The 14,112-nt window shown below is 31.6% G+C and overlaps 1 protein-coding gene across 25 annotated transcripts in view; it reads right to left on the reverse strand.

Annotated features, from left to right (window-relative positions):
• Positions 1-14,112, reverse strand: part of DCDC1 (doublecortin domain containing 1) — a 483,101-nt gene that overhangs the window by 373,627 nt on the left and 95,362 nt on the right. For 22 of the 25 annotated variants that reach the window (XM_077863419.1, XM_077863438.1, XM_077863436.1 and 19 more), the window contains one exon: positions 10,720-10,886. In XM_077863419.1, coding sequence (XP_077719545.1) covers positions 10,720-10,886 — 167 coding nt within the window. Of the gene's footprint in view, positions 1-10,719; positions 10,887-12,745; positions 12,908-14,112 lie in introns of those variants that run through there. The other 3 variants (XM_077863443.1, XM_077863441.1, XM_077863440.1) reach the window with 3 other exon arrangements.

Below are 14,112 nucleotides of genomic sequence, written 5' to 3' on the forward strand. Positions count from 1 at the left end.
CTGAGCCTCCTTATCTAAAAGGCTGAGTGTTAGCTGAAAGATTGGTTAAATTTTTGGGTCTCAATCAAATTTGCTTTTACTTTCCCTAATACCATGAGTGTCACCTTCCATGAAAAGTCAAATCAGATTTAGACAAAATCTTAGAAATACTTCTTTGCACATCTTGTATAGTGTTTGTGTGACTTTGCTTACTTGAAACTCACTCCTAGAGTAAATTCCAATATATGTTTTTCAAACTCAGTGATTCTCATTCCCTATCCATAGTCCTCAACCACTCCAGAATCTCAGATGCTCCACTTCTGAGGTTGAAGAAGGCCATTAGCCAGCCTCAGTTTCACATTCGAAATGGGCCACATATTTAACCATTTTCCTTACCTCCAAGTAAAGTTATCCATACAGCCAAAAAGATACAGTGACAGAAATTACCGAAAAAAATAGTTATAAAACTTTTGTCCCATCACCAGACCATCCTCTCTATATGGGTTATGAATTAATATTTTTAAATAAATTTTGTAATTATCATAAAAAATGGAACAAAATGTCATGGGGGGTTGTTGACAGAGTTAATCTTAAGTGTAGTCATATAAAATCTACCCAATGATTTTTAAATCCTGTTTTGATATTTCTTCATTACTATACTGTGAACCTCAAAAAAAGTAGGAACCACACTCAACCTATGAGACATCTAAATTATACCCACTGCTCTTATTTCCTCAACATCAATTTTTCCTTAACTGTTCACTCTAAGGTTTCATCGTCTTTCAAAGATCACCAATAACCTTTTGTGTATCAAATATAACTTGTTTGAAAATAAGTCTTACTCACTCCTAGGTTCATACCGTTACCTATATGAATCTCTTTAAAAGCCCTCCCCATACTTCAGTTAACGAAGCATACCTTGCCCACTCTAACAGCAAAGATGGAGCTCCACTCCCCTTATAACTCTGCCTTTTCGTCTCATTTTAGACAAGTGTCTCAATTGCCCTACCTACAATATTAATAAAAGTATTATTTATATGTGGAACCAAAAAAATTGTCGAACTCATAGAAACAGGGAGTGGAGAAGTGGTTCCCAGGGACTGCAAGTGCGGAAAATAGGAAGAGGTTGGTAAGAGGGTACAAACTTTCAGCTATAAGATGAATAAAGTCTGAGGATCTAAGGTATGACATGGTGACTATAGTTGATAACATTGTATCATATCATTGAAATTTTGCTAAAAGAGTAGAACTTGAATGTTCTCATCAAGAAATATATATAAATATATGAGGTGATATATGTGTTAATTAACTAGATGATAGGAATCCTTTCACAATGTCATATCACCATGATGTACACTTAAGTATCTTACAATTTTATCAATTATACCTAAATAAAGCTGAAAAACATTAATCATAAAGATAATGATGATAGCTAACACCTACCGACCACTTCCTATACCTCAGGTACTGTTAAAGGTTTGATATACATTAACTTGGGGCACCTGGGTGGCTCAGTTGGGTAGGCAGCTAGCTGCCTTTGGCTCAGGTCATGATACTGGGGTCCTGGAATGGAGCCCCATTTCGGGCTTCCCTGCTCAAGAGGGGAGTATGCTTCTTCCTCTGCCCCTCCTCCTGCTCGTGCTCTCTCTCTCTCTCTCTCTCACTCTCCCTCTCTCAAATAAATAAATAAAATCTTTAAAAAAAGAATTTTATATACATTAACTATTTAATCCTCATAACAATCCAATGAGGTAATTATTATCGTTGTTGTTACTCTTATTATTATCTATAAATTTAGAGATTAGATGACCTCTAAAGTTCACTTCAATCTAAAAATGTTTTCATTCTATTTTTAATCTTTTTTTAAGTTCCCTACAACATAGAATCTGTATCACATAGTTTTAGTACTTAAGTACATATTAATAAACAGGTTTCTTAAGAGTTTCATGTGCCCACGCTTTATTTCCAAAACAAGAAAGGAAGCTTCCCCAGGGCAAGATCTTGGATAGTTCTGCACTATCTTCAATATCATTCCATCTGGTTAATGCACAGATGGAACACATAAAAGGCTATTCAACACTCCATCATTTGAGTCTGTCTTCTTTGGCCCTCCAATCTTTTTTTCAGAGTGGAGAGATCTTTTTTCACCAAACGAGGTAAGGTTAATTCAGTGACTACCACAATCATAGTCCCTAAAGACACCACACCATATAGTTTATTTATAGGGACCCTGACATACATTGAAAGTCCTACAGGTGTCCATCTGGTGGTTAAATGGCAAATAGTTTGTGACCTATGTGCATGTGTGTGCGTGTGTGTGTGTATTATATATATAATTTATTTTGTTTTATTAAGATCAGAATATCTTATCTACCAAACACCAATTTAAATGTAGATCATATTAAAAGAGACTTTTTTAAATTTTGAATATAAAATTCAATGTCAGAAGTATAATTAGGGTATCCAGACTGAATTCTTTTCTGCTAGAACAGCACTGTCCAATAGAACTTTCAAAAAAAAAAAAAAAAAGAACTTTCAATGATGATGTGGCTATTGAGCATCTGAAATATGGATAGTGAGACTGAGGAACTAAATTCTTTAATTTAATTTAATTTAATTTAATTTAATTTAATTTAATTTACTTACATTTAAGAACCATAAGGGTTCTTAGTGTATTGGGCAGTACATCTCTAGAAGATATAACTCACCTGTGGCTTGCCAAGGCTGAAGACTAGGATCTTTCCAGTTGTTTTTACTTATGCGGTCATTATCTTTTATGAAACTTTCAATATTTACTTCGCAGTGAATAATAAGTGTTGATAAATGGACTCTTGCTGTATCCTTTATCCATGTATATGATTTACTTTATTTAGGAACTTAAAATCTTTTAAAAATATAACAGAATGCTGATTGTTTTTAGGAAATTACATAAAATTTATTTTTTGACATAATCACTTTGAAAAATTTTGAAGACAGTGATAATGTTATACTCCTTTGCATCTTTGTTACAGATGTAAAATATAAGCAAATAATAAGTTATATTATTTTTATAACATTTTAAAAATTTTTATTTATTTATTCATGAGAGACACACACAGAGAGAGAGAGAGAGAGAGAGAGCAGACACAGGCAGAGGGAGAAGCAGGCTCCATGCAGGAAGCCTGATGTGGGGGGACTCGACCCCGGGACTCCAGGATCATGCCCTGGGCCAAAGGCAGGTATTTAATTGCTGAACCACCCAGGCGTCCCAATAAGTTTTATTATTTAAAAATCAGCAATTTATTGTTTTATTTAACATTTATTCAAGCTAATGCTATTAACAACAACAGGTGAGAGGAAACCACTGTATGCCTCTTAATAAAATAAAAGCAAGGCAACGATTTCCAAAACATTTACACTGAGTCTCCCTTTCATCAATCAGTAGTCAGACTTAATAATCAAAGATCTTAACTAACAATTACTGACAACACTGATCAATCTGAATAGAAAATAGAAAAATGCTAGTCAATCCTCAAGACAGTTGGTTTTCCTCCACCTAGGAATATGCCTTCAATACTGCTTTAGTTCTTCAAGGGAAAAAGAAAATTTCATATTCTTGTCCATTCACACAAACCTCTCAGTGAGCATTATTGTTTTGGGAAGAGGGGGCAGCAGGCAGGGGGCCCAGGATGTTGACGGAACAGATAGGATGTCAGGTGAAGATAGAATGCTGTGCCCTCTCTAACCAGCTGAAGACTCGGCATGATTGTTTTCTTACAAATAATACCTGTGGGTGTTGAAACTGTTCAGGGAATCTATCAAACACACTCTTTCACTTTGCTGCTGTAACTCTATAAAATTTATTCTCATTTCAAAAGAGTCATAGGCAATAATACCTGTAGGTGGTTGAGTAATTTAAAGAAAATTTGTCAGGTCTACTTCCACTTACTTTACCAGAACAATTCTATACTTATTTGAAGGTTTTAAAATGCAACATTTTGTACTCAGTATGATTAAAAATTTCAAAATAAGAGCCCTTTGTCTAAAGAGTTTTCTTAAAGAACATATAATATTAGGATGTTTGAGAATAAAACTTTGATCCAAAAAAGGAAAATAAATTAATGTTGAATCATTTCCATTTTTTACAATTATAGAAATCATTCACACATAGATGTATGAGAACAAAAAATGCCTAACCAGTGTGATAGTAGGGAAAAAATGCATTATTAAATAAATGCCAAATTATCATTCTCAGGAAAATCTGAAGGCCTAGGTCTATAAACTTATAAAAGCTACCTATACAAATTGAAATATATATAAATGGAAGATTAAGTTAATAGCCTTTCCAGATTACTTAATTTTCCTTAGTGAGTCATCTATATCTATATTAAGCTTACTGTATATTAAGTATCATAGAAAACTTAAACTCAGATTTTTTTAAAGTTTTCTATTATATAATTAGCATTTTCAGTTGCAAGTTCAAAGGAGAAAAAGCTCAATAATGCTTAGTTTAAAAATGTATTTTCCATATTAATTCATTCAAAAAAGTTTTAAAAATCTTTTAATTGATCAAAAAAGTGCTAATACTTGTTATAGTGTTTTTAGACAGTTAAAGTGTTTTAGTGATTTAAAGATGAAGACATACTTTTTTAAAATATTTTTAATCTCCAAGTGGAACTTAGTCTTCATTAAAATGTTCATAATCACATATGCAAGAAAGCCTATCTTTCTATGTAATCATTTTAAAATATCATTTTTAAGAAAGAGCTCTTATCTTACTTGGCTCATTTCTTGAAGGATTGTTTATTAAAAGGTACTCAGTTGAGATGCCAAAGCTCTCTGTTTTTGCACAACTGAATTACCAGGGAAAAAAGGAAAACCCTTAAATCTAATTTTTTTGAAAAAGTGAGTTATTTAATAAATAGTTTTCATGGTAAAAAGTCCATATTTGAGCCAGAGATACATATTTGACATTTGGTAGTATAATTCTAAGAGAATTAGAGAAAAATACAGATTCAAAGTTTTTCTCCTGACCTAAACAGCTTTATGACAAGTGAAAATGAAATGTTCCATGATAACAAATGTGTCGTGGATAAATGATGGAAAATAAACAGTATTTCAATATGATTTCCTGTTTTATCCCATCCTGGTTTTTGTCCCTCTCTGTAATAATTACCTATGCACAAACTCTAGATGGCAATATTGCACTTACTGTACTTTCAAGAAAATTGTCACAGTCAGTCCCCACATATCCTCTTTATCAACATTTTATGTGCCACGGATCTATAGCCTCTTATTATAAGTGTAATGAAGCAGAAGTTATTGAAGCATTTTATTGATTGCTCAGATCACAAGTTTACTGCCATACTGAATTGGCACCTTACTCACTGAAGCAAACTGCTGACACCTTTTTTAAAAAGTGACAACTACATCTATTTCATGACCAGAAATCCATTTTCATCTCTATCAAGACAAGAATGCAATTTTCACTTCATTTAACTGATGTTAGGCCTGCTCAAAGCATGACACTTAGAAAAAGACACAAGTTTAAGGTTCTTAAAATACTTCAAGTAACTAGAATGCAGCTTGGTTTCAGGGAAAAAAAAACCAACCATCATTCGAATCTACAAGCAACCTAATATACTAAAACATTACCTATCAGAACCTTCAGAAGTAGTTTTCAACTACTTGAAACATCTGCAACACGATTTTAATGTTTTTAATAGTGAGCTATATTTATATATTAGAAATTTTATTCCAAGCTTTCAAAAGACATCAAGAAGTTCAAAATTGAACAATTTTGGGTATTGTCCCATGAAGGTTAAGTCAAGGAAACAGCCCAATTATATATATATATATAAGCCTATATATATATAAGCCCAATTATATATATATCCCATATATACATAAGCCCAATTTTATATATATAGATAGATCTAATGTATAGCAAGTGACTATAGTTAATAATACTATATTACATACTTGAAAGTCGTTAAGCATGTAGATCTTGAATGTTCCCACCACAAAAAAAGAAATGGTAATTATGTTAGATGATAGAGGTATTAACTAACCCTACTATGGCAATCATTTTATAATATGTTAGTGTATCCAAGCATCATGTTTATACCTTAAACTTACATAATGTTATATATCAATTATATCTTAATAAAGCTGGGAGAAAGTAGCTGGCATACCAAAAATAAAGAATATATAGAAAATGAAATAGAAATAGTTACTCCTTCAGTCATGTTAAGACCAGTAAATGACTTTGATTGACCTAAGATACAAGATATTAAAGGACAAACTTTCAATACTTCTTTTATGGAAAATTAAAATGTTAACATTTCTTTAAAAATACTTTTTGCAATCAATATATTCTGTTAGCACTAAATGTAATTCAAGCATATTTTGAACCTTATCTATTCTGAGTAGAATTATATTATTATTATTATTATTGGTTTGGTATCTAAGTATCAAACTTATTAATAGCATGGGTAAAGTGAGCCAACATTAACTTAGGAAAATTTTTTAGCAAAATCTAGAGCTTTGGTAGAGGTTAGTTTAATGTAATAATAAAATATATTTCTGTTTTAAACTGCAAAACCAATGTATGCTAAAGTTGATGGTCATTTCCATATCTAATTACATGCCTGCAAAATAAAGTTATAGTACAATTCCAATTTAAAAAGTGAAACCCAATTTTTAAAATAGAGACTTAATGTCTAAGATTTTTAAACCCAACACATGAAATATGGAACATTTAGAAATAAAATATAACAGCATTCAAAAAAAGCACCTGGCTTAAAATAATAAATAAAAAGGACCATATACACAAAAAACTGGAATCACTCAGGCAGAAAATTATAGTTTTCAACAAACTTCATTAAGTATTGGTCTAGTACAAACAGCCCAAGTACATATTTCTAAATTAAAATTGCAGAAATAGAACACTTCCTTGCAGCTTCAGACATAAATAGAAATTTTCAGTGTTTTTTTTTTTTTTAAGTTTAGAAAATTCTCCAACGGTTTAAGAAATATATGGGTGTATTTTTCTTATTTCTTGTTTTTAAGTAATCAACAAGCTAAAATTTAATTTCAAAGTTGGTCTTTCTTTCCAAAGTGCTGAAAATTAGGAGTAAGATAAAATATTTCCTTCAAATTTTTTCATAACTTCAATTCCAAAGAGACTATGATTTTCTTCATAATTAAGATGGTGGTTGTTAAGATACTATAGTTAGATACTCATCTCCTTTGTTCCTCTATGAATTTCAAAAATGACTATGCAATCTATAACAACTGTTAAGCTATATTGTGAACCACTTGAAATGATTAAAGCTGTATGTTTAAGAGCTCTTTTAGAAACTATTCTAAAAGAAGAGTGCAATGCATTCATTATTTAAATGTATCCAGGAATTTTGTTGGTTGGGGTAAAAATTCAAAGAAGTATCCAAATTGAGAAGACATTTCCAGCAATGAACGTTTCCTAAAGATCACATTTGTACGTAGGATCAGTCATTCCAAATAATTATTTATATAGCCTCCTGGCACAGTTCCATAGACTTTTATGTATCTCTACAGTGTTTCTGAAGAGACTGACATATATTTTGTTTACTGACAGCAACTAAAAGCTCTATGTAGGATCATAAATAAAGAAGATCATGTTTAAAAATCACTAATATCATTTTAAAAGGTAGTGCAGGCTTGTGTTTTGGCCTCTGTTTAGCTGTGTTAGGCCTATGAATGACAGCTTCCCTGCTTGAAGCACACAGAAAGCACAGCCTTCCTCATTCACTGACAGGACTGTGGCCTTTTCACACGTTCCTTCCACAGCAGTGTTTGTCCCCAAACACTGGAACTCGACACAATGGCATTCCTACTTCAACACCCCCACCAACAGCACCACTACTTAACAAGAATGCTAATGAGATGGAACAGGCCCTGTCGCTGAAAGTGTTAACTGCATTTCATAGGAATGCATTTATGCTACTTCAAAGATTACCAATTAAATAGATTCTGCTTAGCTCTGAGCAATTTCTAAGATGTTTCCACTTTTAAGGAAATAAATGTGATAAATGTAAGACTAAGTGACTTTATGCGGTCCTAAATATAATATCTCATTTTATATACATGACTCAGTATATATTTAAGACCACACTAATGTAGTGGGCTTAATTTGGTTGCATGCTATAATAGCCAAGTTAAAGTTAGAAACTGAAAAATGAATAAGTCTATAAACATAAAACCAGTAGTTCTGATTTTCCTTTTAGAGCTATTTTATCAGTTTATTTAAAAGAAATTCCCTTTGGGAATCCCAAGACATCCAATTTAAAGATTTAAAGAAATTCCTTTGACTGAATCCCAGCAAAACAGTATTATTGTTTTTATATATGATCTCAGAAGTGAAACAAATGGAAATAATATCAAGAGTTCATCTAATTCTATAATTAATAAGCTTAGATTAGTTAAGGAAATAGGAATCATCATCCATCTCCATTTTACCTATCTAATGATTCTTCAACATGATCTTATATAAAACTAAATAGAAAAGGCTATCCCTAAGGTCAAAAGAAGTAAATGCAGTTCAAATAAAGTTCATTAGTGCTAAGAAGGATATTTGCTAAGAAGCCCTACTCACAAATAAAGTGATTGCCAGGCTTAACACTTGGCTACTGATGACCTGACAATGGTAGCACTACAGTGACTTTTCTAAACATGGCAAATAATTTTAAATTAAATAATTATATAACAATACAAAAGAAAAAAAAACTCAAGAATACATACATTTGACTATATCTAAAAGAAATAGAAATTTGCATGGAAATGCATTCTATTTCTTTTTTTCATTTTTATATATTAAATAAAACCTAAACAAGTATCATATTAAAAAACTGTTGAGTGCAAAGGTTTAAGTCATTACATCTTAGCAAAAGTAAAAGGTTTAGTTAGGAATGGCAAAGAGCCTAGGTTTTTAAATATTCTCAAATTCAGCATAGGGTTGATGATATAGACAACCTCAAAGATACTAAAAATGTTGAATTTTGTTCAAAATATATTTTTCATCAATTTTGAGTCCTAAAGAAGCCTTTAAAATCAATGCAGCAAGTAATTCTTAAAACACTCTTTTTTCACAACACATAGAACGCTTCAATCTAGTACAACTGTATATATCTATTTCAATTTCACATGTTTTAAGACAATGGAAGAAAAAAAGAAGCAATAACTACGTCCTGAGCAGTTTCTTATCTCTAACATTCTCACTTTTAATAAAACTTAGAACATGTTCAAGTTTTCTTAAAATTTCATTTAAACGGTGTTTTTCTTGCATTGGAGAACGGTCTCTTTTTTTAAACATCAAATAATTTCAAACTGTCTAATAAGTAGAATCATATAATACCAAATTAATTATTATAATAAATTGGTCATAATCTAGTTTATAATATCATTGTATATTAAAGCTAAATAATATTTCAATTTAAATAATTTGATCAAAATATAATAAAATGTATTTGTACCAGTTTTTATATATAATATTGGTTTGCTAAAAATATTAAAGATAAGTTTTTATTTTTATTTTTTCATATTTATTATTATAAATAGCCTTATCTATGATAATTATTAATCCCATTTCTGGATGCATTGAAATTAATCAGCTAAGCAAATAATCACACTTTGAGAATAAAAGTTTCTCATGCAAAGATATTTCCTGCTAGTTCTGAATACCTTAGTTCAAGAATTTCTTCTAGTCAATACAAATTGTCCTTTTCCAAATCAGACAGCAGGAGGTGCTGTGTGAACACTGAGACCAAATCCCATTCTTACCTCCCCTCCCCCTGCACACAGAGAATAATAGTGTGATGCTTTCAAAATATTCATTTTTCAGTGGCCTGTGGCCTGAGATAATGAGCCCAGTTCTAAACTGAAACCTCATAGTTAGAAATATAAAACCTAGACTTTATTTAACATGGTAAAATACATGCTTAACTTCTTAAGACCAAATGCAAAGGGGATTCTAAAAATGTGGCAACTCCATTTTTATTTTATAAATGGCCATCAATCATTCTACTTTGCAATGTGCATTCCACTTTAAGATACATCAAAGTCCCTTTAAGTGGTTATAAAAATATCAAAGTCTTTATACACACACACACACACACACACACACACTCAGTTATGGAAACGATACTTAGAAATTAAAGGAGAAAAACAAGTTTAACCTGATTCAAATATATTAATTCTATTTCTTTACTTTCTAAACATACAAGTTAAATAAGCTTAAATGAAGTGAGTTAGTTTTGACAAGAAGTTAATTCACAATTTCACTTCCCAGAATGTGATTGGTTTACATTTTAGCCCAACTTCTACAATAACAATTCTGATTTCATACTGGGGGGAAAAAAACAAGAAAAGAAAAGAAAAAAGAAGGCTGAGCATTTAAACCTTTAAATGATTTAGGAGCTATTCATTTTCTTGCTTAAAGTAACTGTCTATAGAAATTCCACATAAGGAGTTGCCTTCGCTTTGCACAGTATGCAGCAAGAAAAGATGAGACATATGACATCCCATACCAAAAGACAGATACAATTAGCCCCATTATTGTTGGCTTTGAGATTACAGAAGAAGCATTTTGGCTCCCTAACGGGCACTGAGTTCACAAAATACATGTCACAGTTTTTTTATGACACAATGCCAATCATCGCCTCTATACAACCAAGTACATTTTAAAACACATAATAAAGCAATTTTTAAAGAGGGATGACTCACCTGTGTATAATATTTTTTTGCAGACTTTAGTCGTTGGTACAAGGCCAAAAGAACTCCTTGGATGTACATCTTAGCTCCTGAGGGGCTGAAACCTTCTCCCTTAGAGACCCAAACTGGTCCCCGCAAAGGTGTGATGGAATTTTGCAGGCATTTTTCAAGCAGAGGAACTATGCAAGAAAATAAAGGAAAATAAATTCTTTTGACCCAACTGAAATGCACTGCCTGGAACAGAGTCCCAATATCAAAACTAACTCTTAACATCTATTATTTATATCTGACCTGGGTTAAGTCTTACTGAGGCAATTCCTGCATTACTAGTGGCCACCATGAAGGATGTATTTATATTGAGACACCCCCCATGCAAGACTCATAAGCTTTGTGAGCACACCTGAATAGTTCTGAAGTGTGCCTAACTAGCTGCACAGAGTGTCATGGTGTGCACTGATTGCCTTATCTTCTCATTTATCACAGATGAGTTGGAACCAACCTTGCTGAAATCTACTTGCATTGTCCTGATAAAATTGTAAGATCCATGTTGTTTCTGTATATAGCTTCCCATAGAGGAGCCTATATATCTAAAACATGACATCTGGAAATTATTCATAAAATATAATCCACACCTTTATAAGCTATCCTATTCAAGCCTTTTCACTGTCATTGCTTAAATAACCCATAAAAACAGGGTGGCAAGGCTGTTTAAAAGTAAAGGGAATCTTAAGCAAGCTTTTTATTATATCTTTTTGTTTTTAAGTTTCTGGGATATAAGCTAGTCAAAGATTTAGGAATGTTATTCCAGTAGCCGTTTTGTAAACAGATAGAAGATATTTACTTGTTGGCCCGTAATACAACATCTATACTGGACCTGACAGACATGTTTATACACTTTTTCACACGATTAGCTTATAAAGTCTTTCTAGTGTAAAATAGTCAAATAACATGGCAGCTAGCTAACATTTTTCAAGATTTAATTTCACTCTGAAATGCCAGAAATAAAGAAATAAAAAAAAATCTTAGGCAATTTGGGAATGCAGAAAAATGAAAGGATATCATTTTTTAACTTGGCCTTCAGTATATACATGACACAATATAAACATACAAAATAACTATGTGGCTTGGCTACCTTATTCTGATACATATTTCTAATAGAAAGAAATAAAATAGATCACCAGCAAGGAAAATAGCTCCTAGCTTCATGCCATTGGTTATGTTATATGTGGCATATTTTATGCAGAGAGGCCTAGCGTAGCAATCTGGAAATTGAATTACAATTAGGTTCAGCTGAGCTGCTGAGCGGCTGAGTTATGCAAATGGCCTTTGCTACTGGTATTCTGCTGAATTTTGCTCTTAGTAAAAAAGTTATGCATTTTATGGCACTAAGTTCTGCAACTCTCTACCATAGCACAATTTAAATTCTTTCTAATGTGTTCAACACTAAGGAGAATGTTGGAAATAGAACTTAAGCTTTTCTAAAACTACTCTAAATAAAGTTAAAAGAAAATTATGACCCAATGACTATTTAGACATCTTTAGATGTGTGCATGAAATTCACTCATCCAGCCTCAGAAATTAATTCCTAAAATTCATATATTAAAACTATGTGTATAGTGGAGCAATTGCTTCTCTATACAAGTTTTATCATAATAAATACCACAAACTTTTTAAAACTGTAAAATAACATATGCTATAAAAGAAAGAAAAAGAAAAAAATTTAATTTATAATTTTCAGAATTATAACTCTCCAATCTTTAAAAAAAGTATGGTATAAACCAATCTTGATTATAATTTTTCCTAAAGAAAACTAGCTTAAGAATCATCAGTGCTTTTTAGTTAACTGTTATAACATTACCATGCATTGAGTTTTAATTTGTAAACTTTTAATTCAGTACACTCATTGAACCTATTACAGTTTTTGAACATGGAAAGGCATTACATAAATAGCTATTAAATTTAAATAATTTTAAGTAAATTGAGAAGTACGTAATAAACTTGGATGATCTACATCCTAGATTTAATCTTGAATTTAAACCTGAGAACATGTTATCAGATTCTCTAGTTTTATAGCCTTATTAATCCATGCTTGCCACAAAATAACTTTCAAATTCTTTATGTCAGCCCAAGGGATTCCAAAGTATAATTTCATAGATCTTCTAATACACGCTCCACTTTTTGCAGAGTTTGTGTCCTCTTCAACTAAGAATTTAAGAAAAAAATATAAAGTTTAGAAAAAAACACAAATTATATCAAAATGCAAGTAGTGACAGAACTGATATAGGATGGAAAATAGCTCCCATGCTCCACATGATTTATGTAATTAGGAATACTATGGAAACCAGAAATAGCAAAGCAAAGAAAGCAGTATTCACAAGCAGGTTTTATAAGGGACTTCAGAATCTGCTCTGAACTTGTTGAATAATCTGTTCAGTATTCCAGAATCTCCCTGCTGGAAGCAGGGTCCTCATTATAACCACAAGAGCGCTAATAAAGGTTAGCCTCTGAACTAGGGATTAGAAGGCTCTTTTCTTTTTAGGAGCTGCAAACTAGTAACTTTGATGATCTTCTTGAAAAGGAAGACAAAGCACACTCCAAGAACAAACAATGTTTCCACTAACTAGGAAGGTACAGAAAACATAAGAAAATGATACGCCCTAAGTACTTAGAAAGGAAGTATAAATAAGCCTAATATACTTAAAAAATAAAATGTATTAATCAGAATTAAAGAACTCTTCATAAAAAAAGGACTGATCTAAAATGATAGTTAAAAATATAATAGAATAATTGGTTAAAATTAAGTCAGGTGACTTTTCAACCCCAACCATAGATCTTTTTTTTCCAACCATAGATTTTTAACATGAGTGCGAATTATTTTTTAGGGTTTTAGTGGATATTCATATTATTCTAAAATAAAGACAATTCACAAGTGTTCTTAACAATGGTTTTCTTTCACATAGAGTTCTCTTTTACTGTTTCTGAAGCTAAGTTCATTCAAAGAAGAGTATTAATAAAGATGTACAAAAAACAAAGACAATTATTTAGAAAAGACAGTAGTCACTTTTTAAGCGTGGAAAGGGCATAAACCTAGATGTTGCTATGAGCTAACAAGGCCCATGAGAGACACTCAATGAAAAAAATATATCTTTTGCAGTGAATGAACTCCAGGGTATTATTTTGTGCATAAACCACAAGTTTCTCTTTCAAACTTCTACTCAGAAATATTGCCTCATTCAATAGGTTAGCTGGTTCGTATTATCTTATATTCCTTTAATATTGGTGTGTAGACCTACACACACCATTTCTTCTGAAGTTTGAGGCCTTTATTACAGGTGGTCTACCTATTTGTTCCTATTTACATAATTCCAACAAGAACTTTGCTTTTCCATAATTCCAGTATTTTTA

This window comes from Canis aureus, chromosome 21 (assembly GCF_053574225.1).
Source record: "Canis aureus isolate CA01 chromosome 21, VMU_Caureus_v.1.0, whole genome shotgun sequence".
In the NCBI taxonomy this organism is placed as follows: Eukaryota; Metazoa; Chordata; class Mammalia; order Carnivora; family Canidae; genus Canis; species Canis aureus.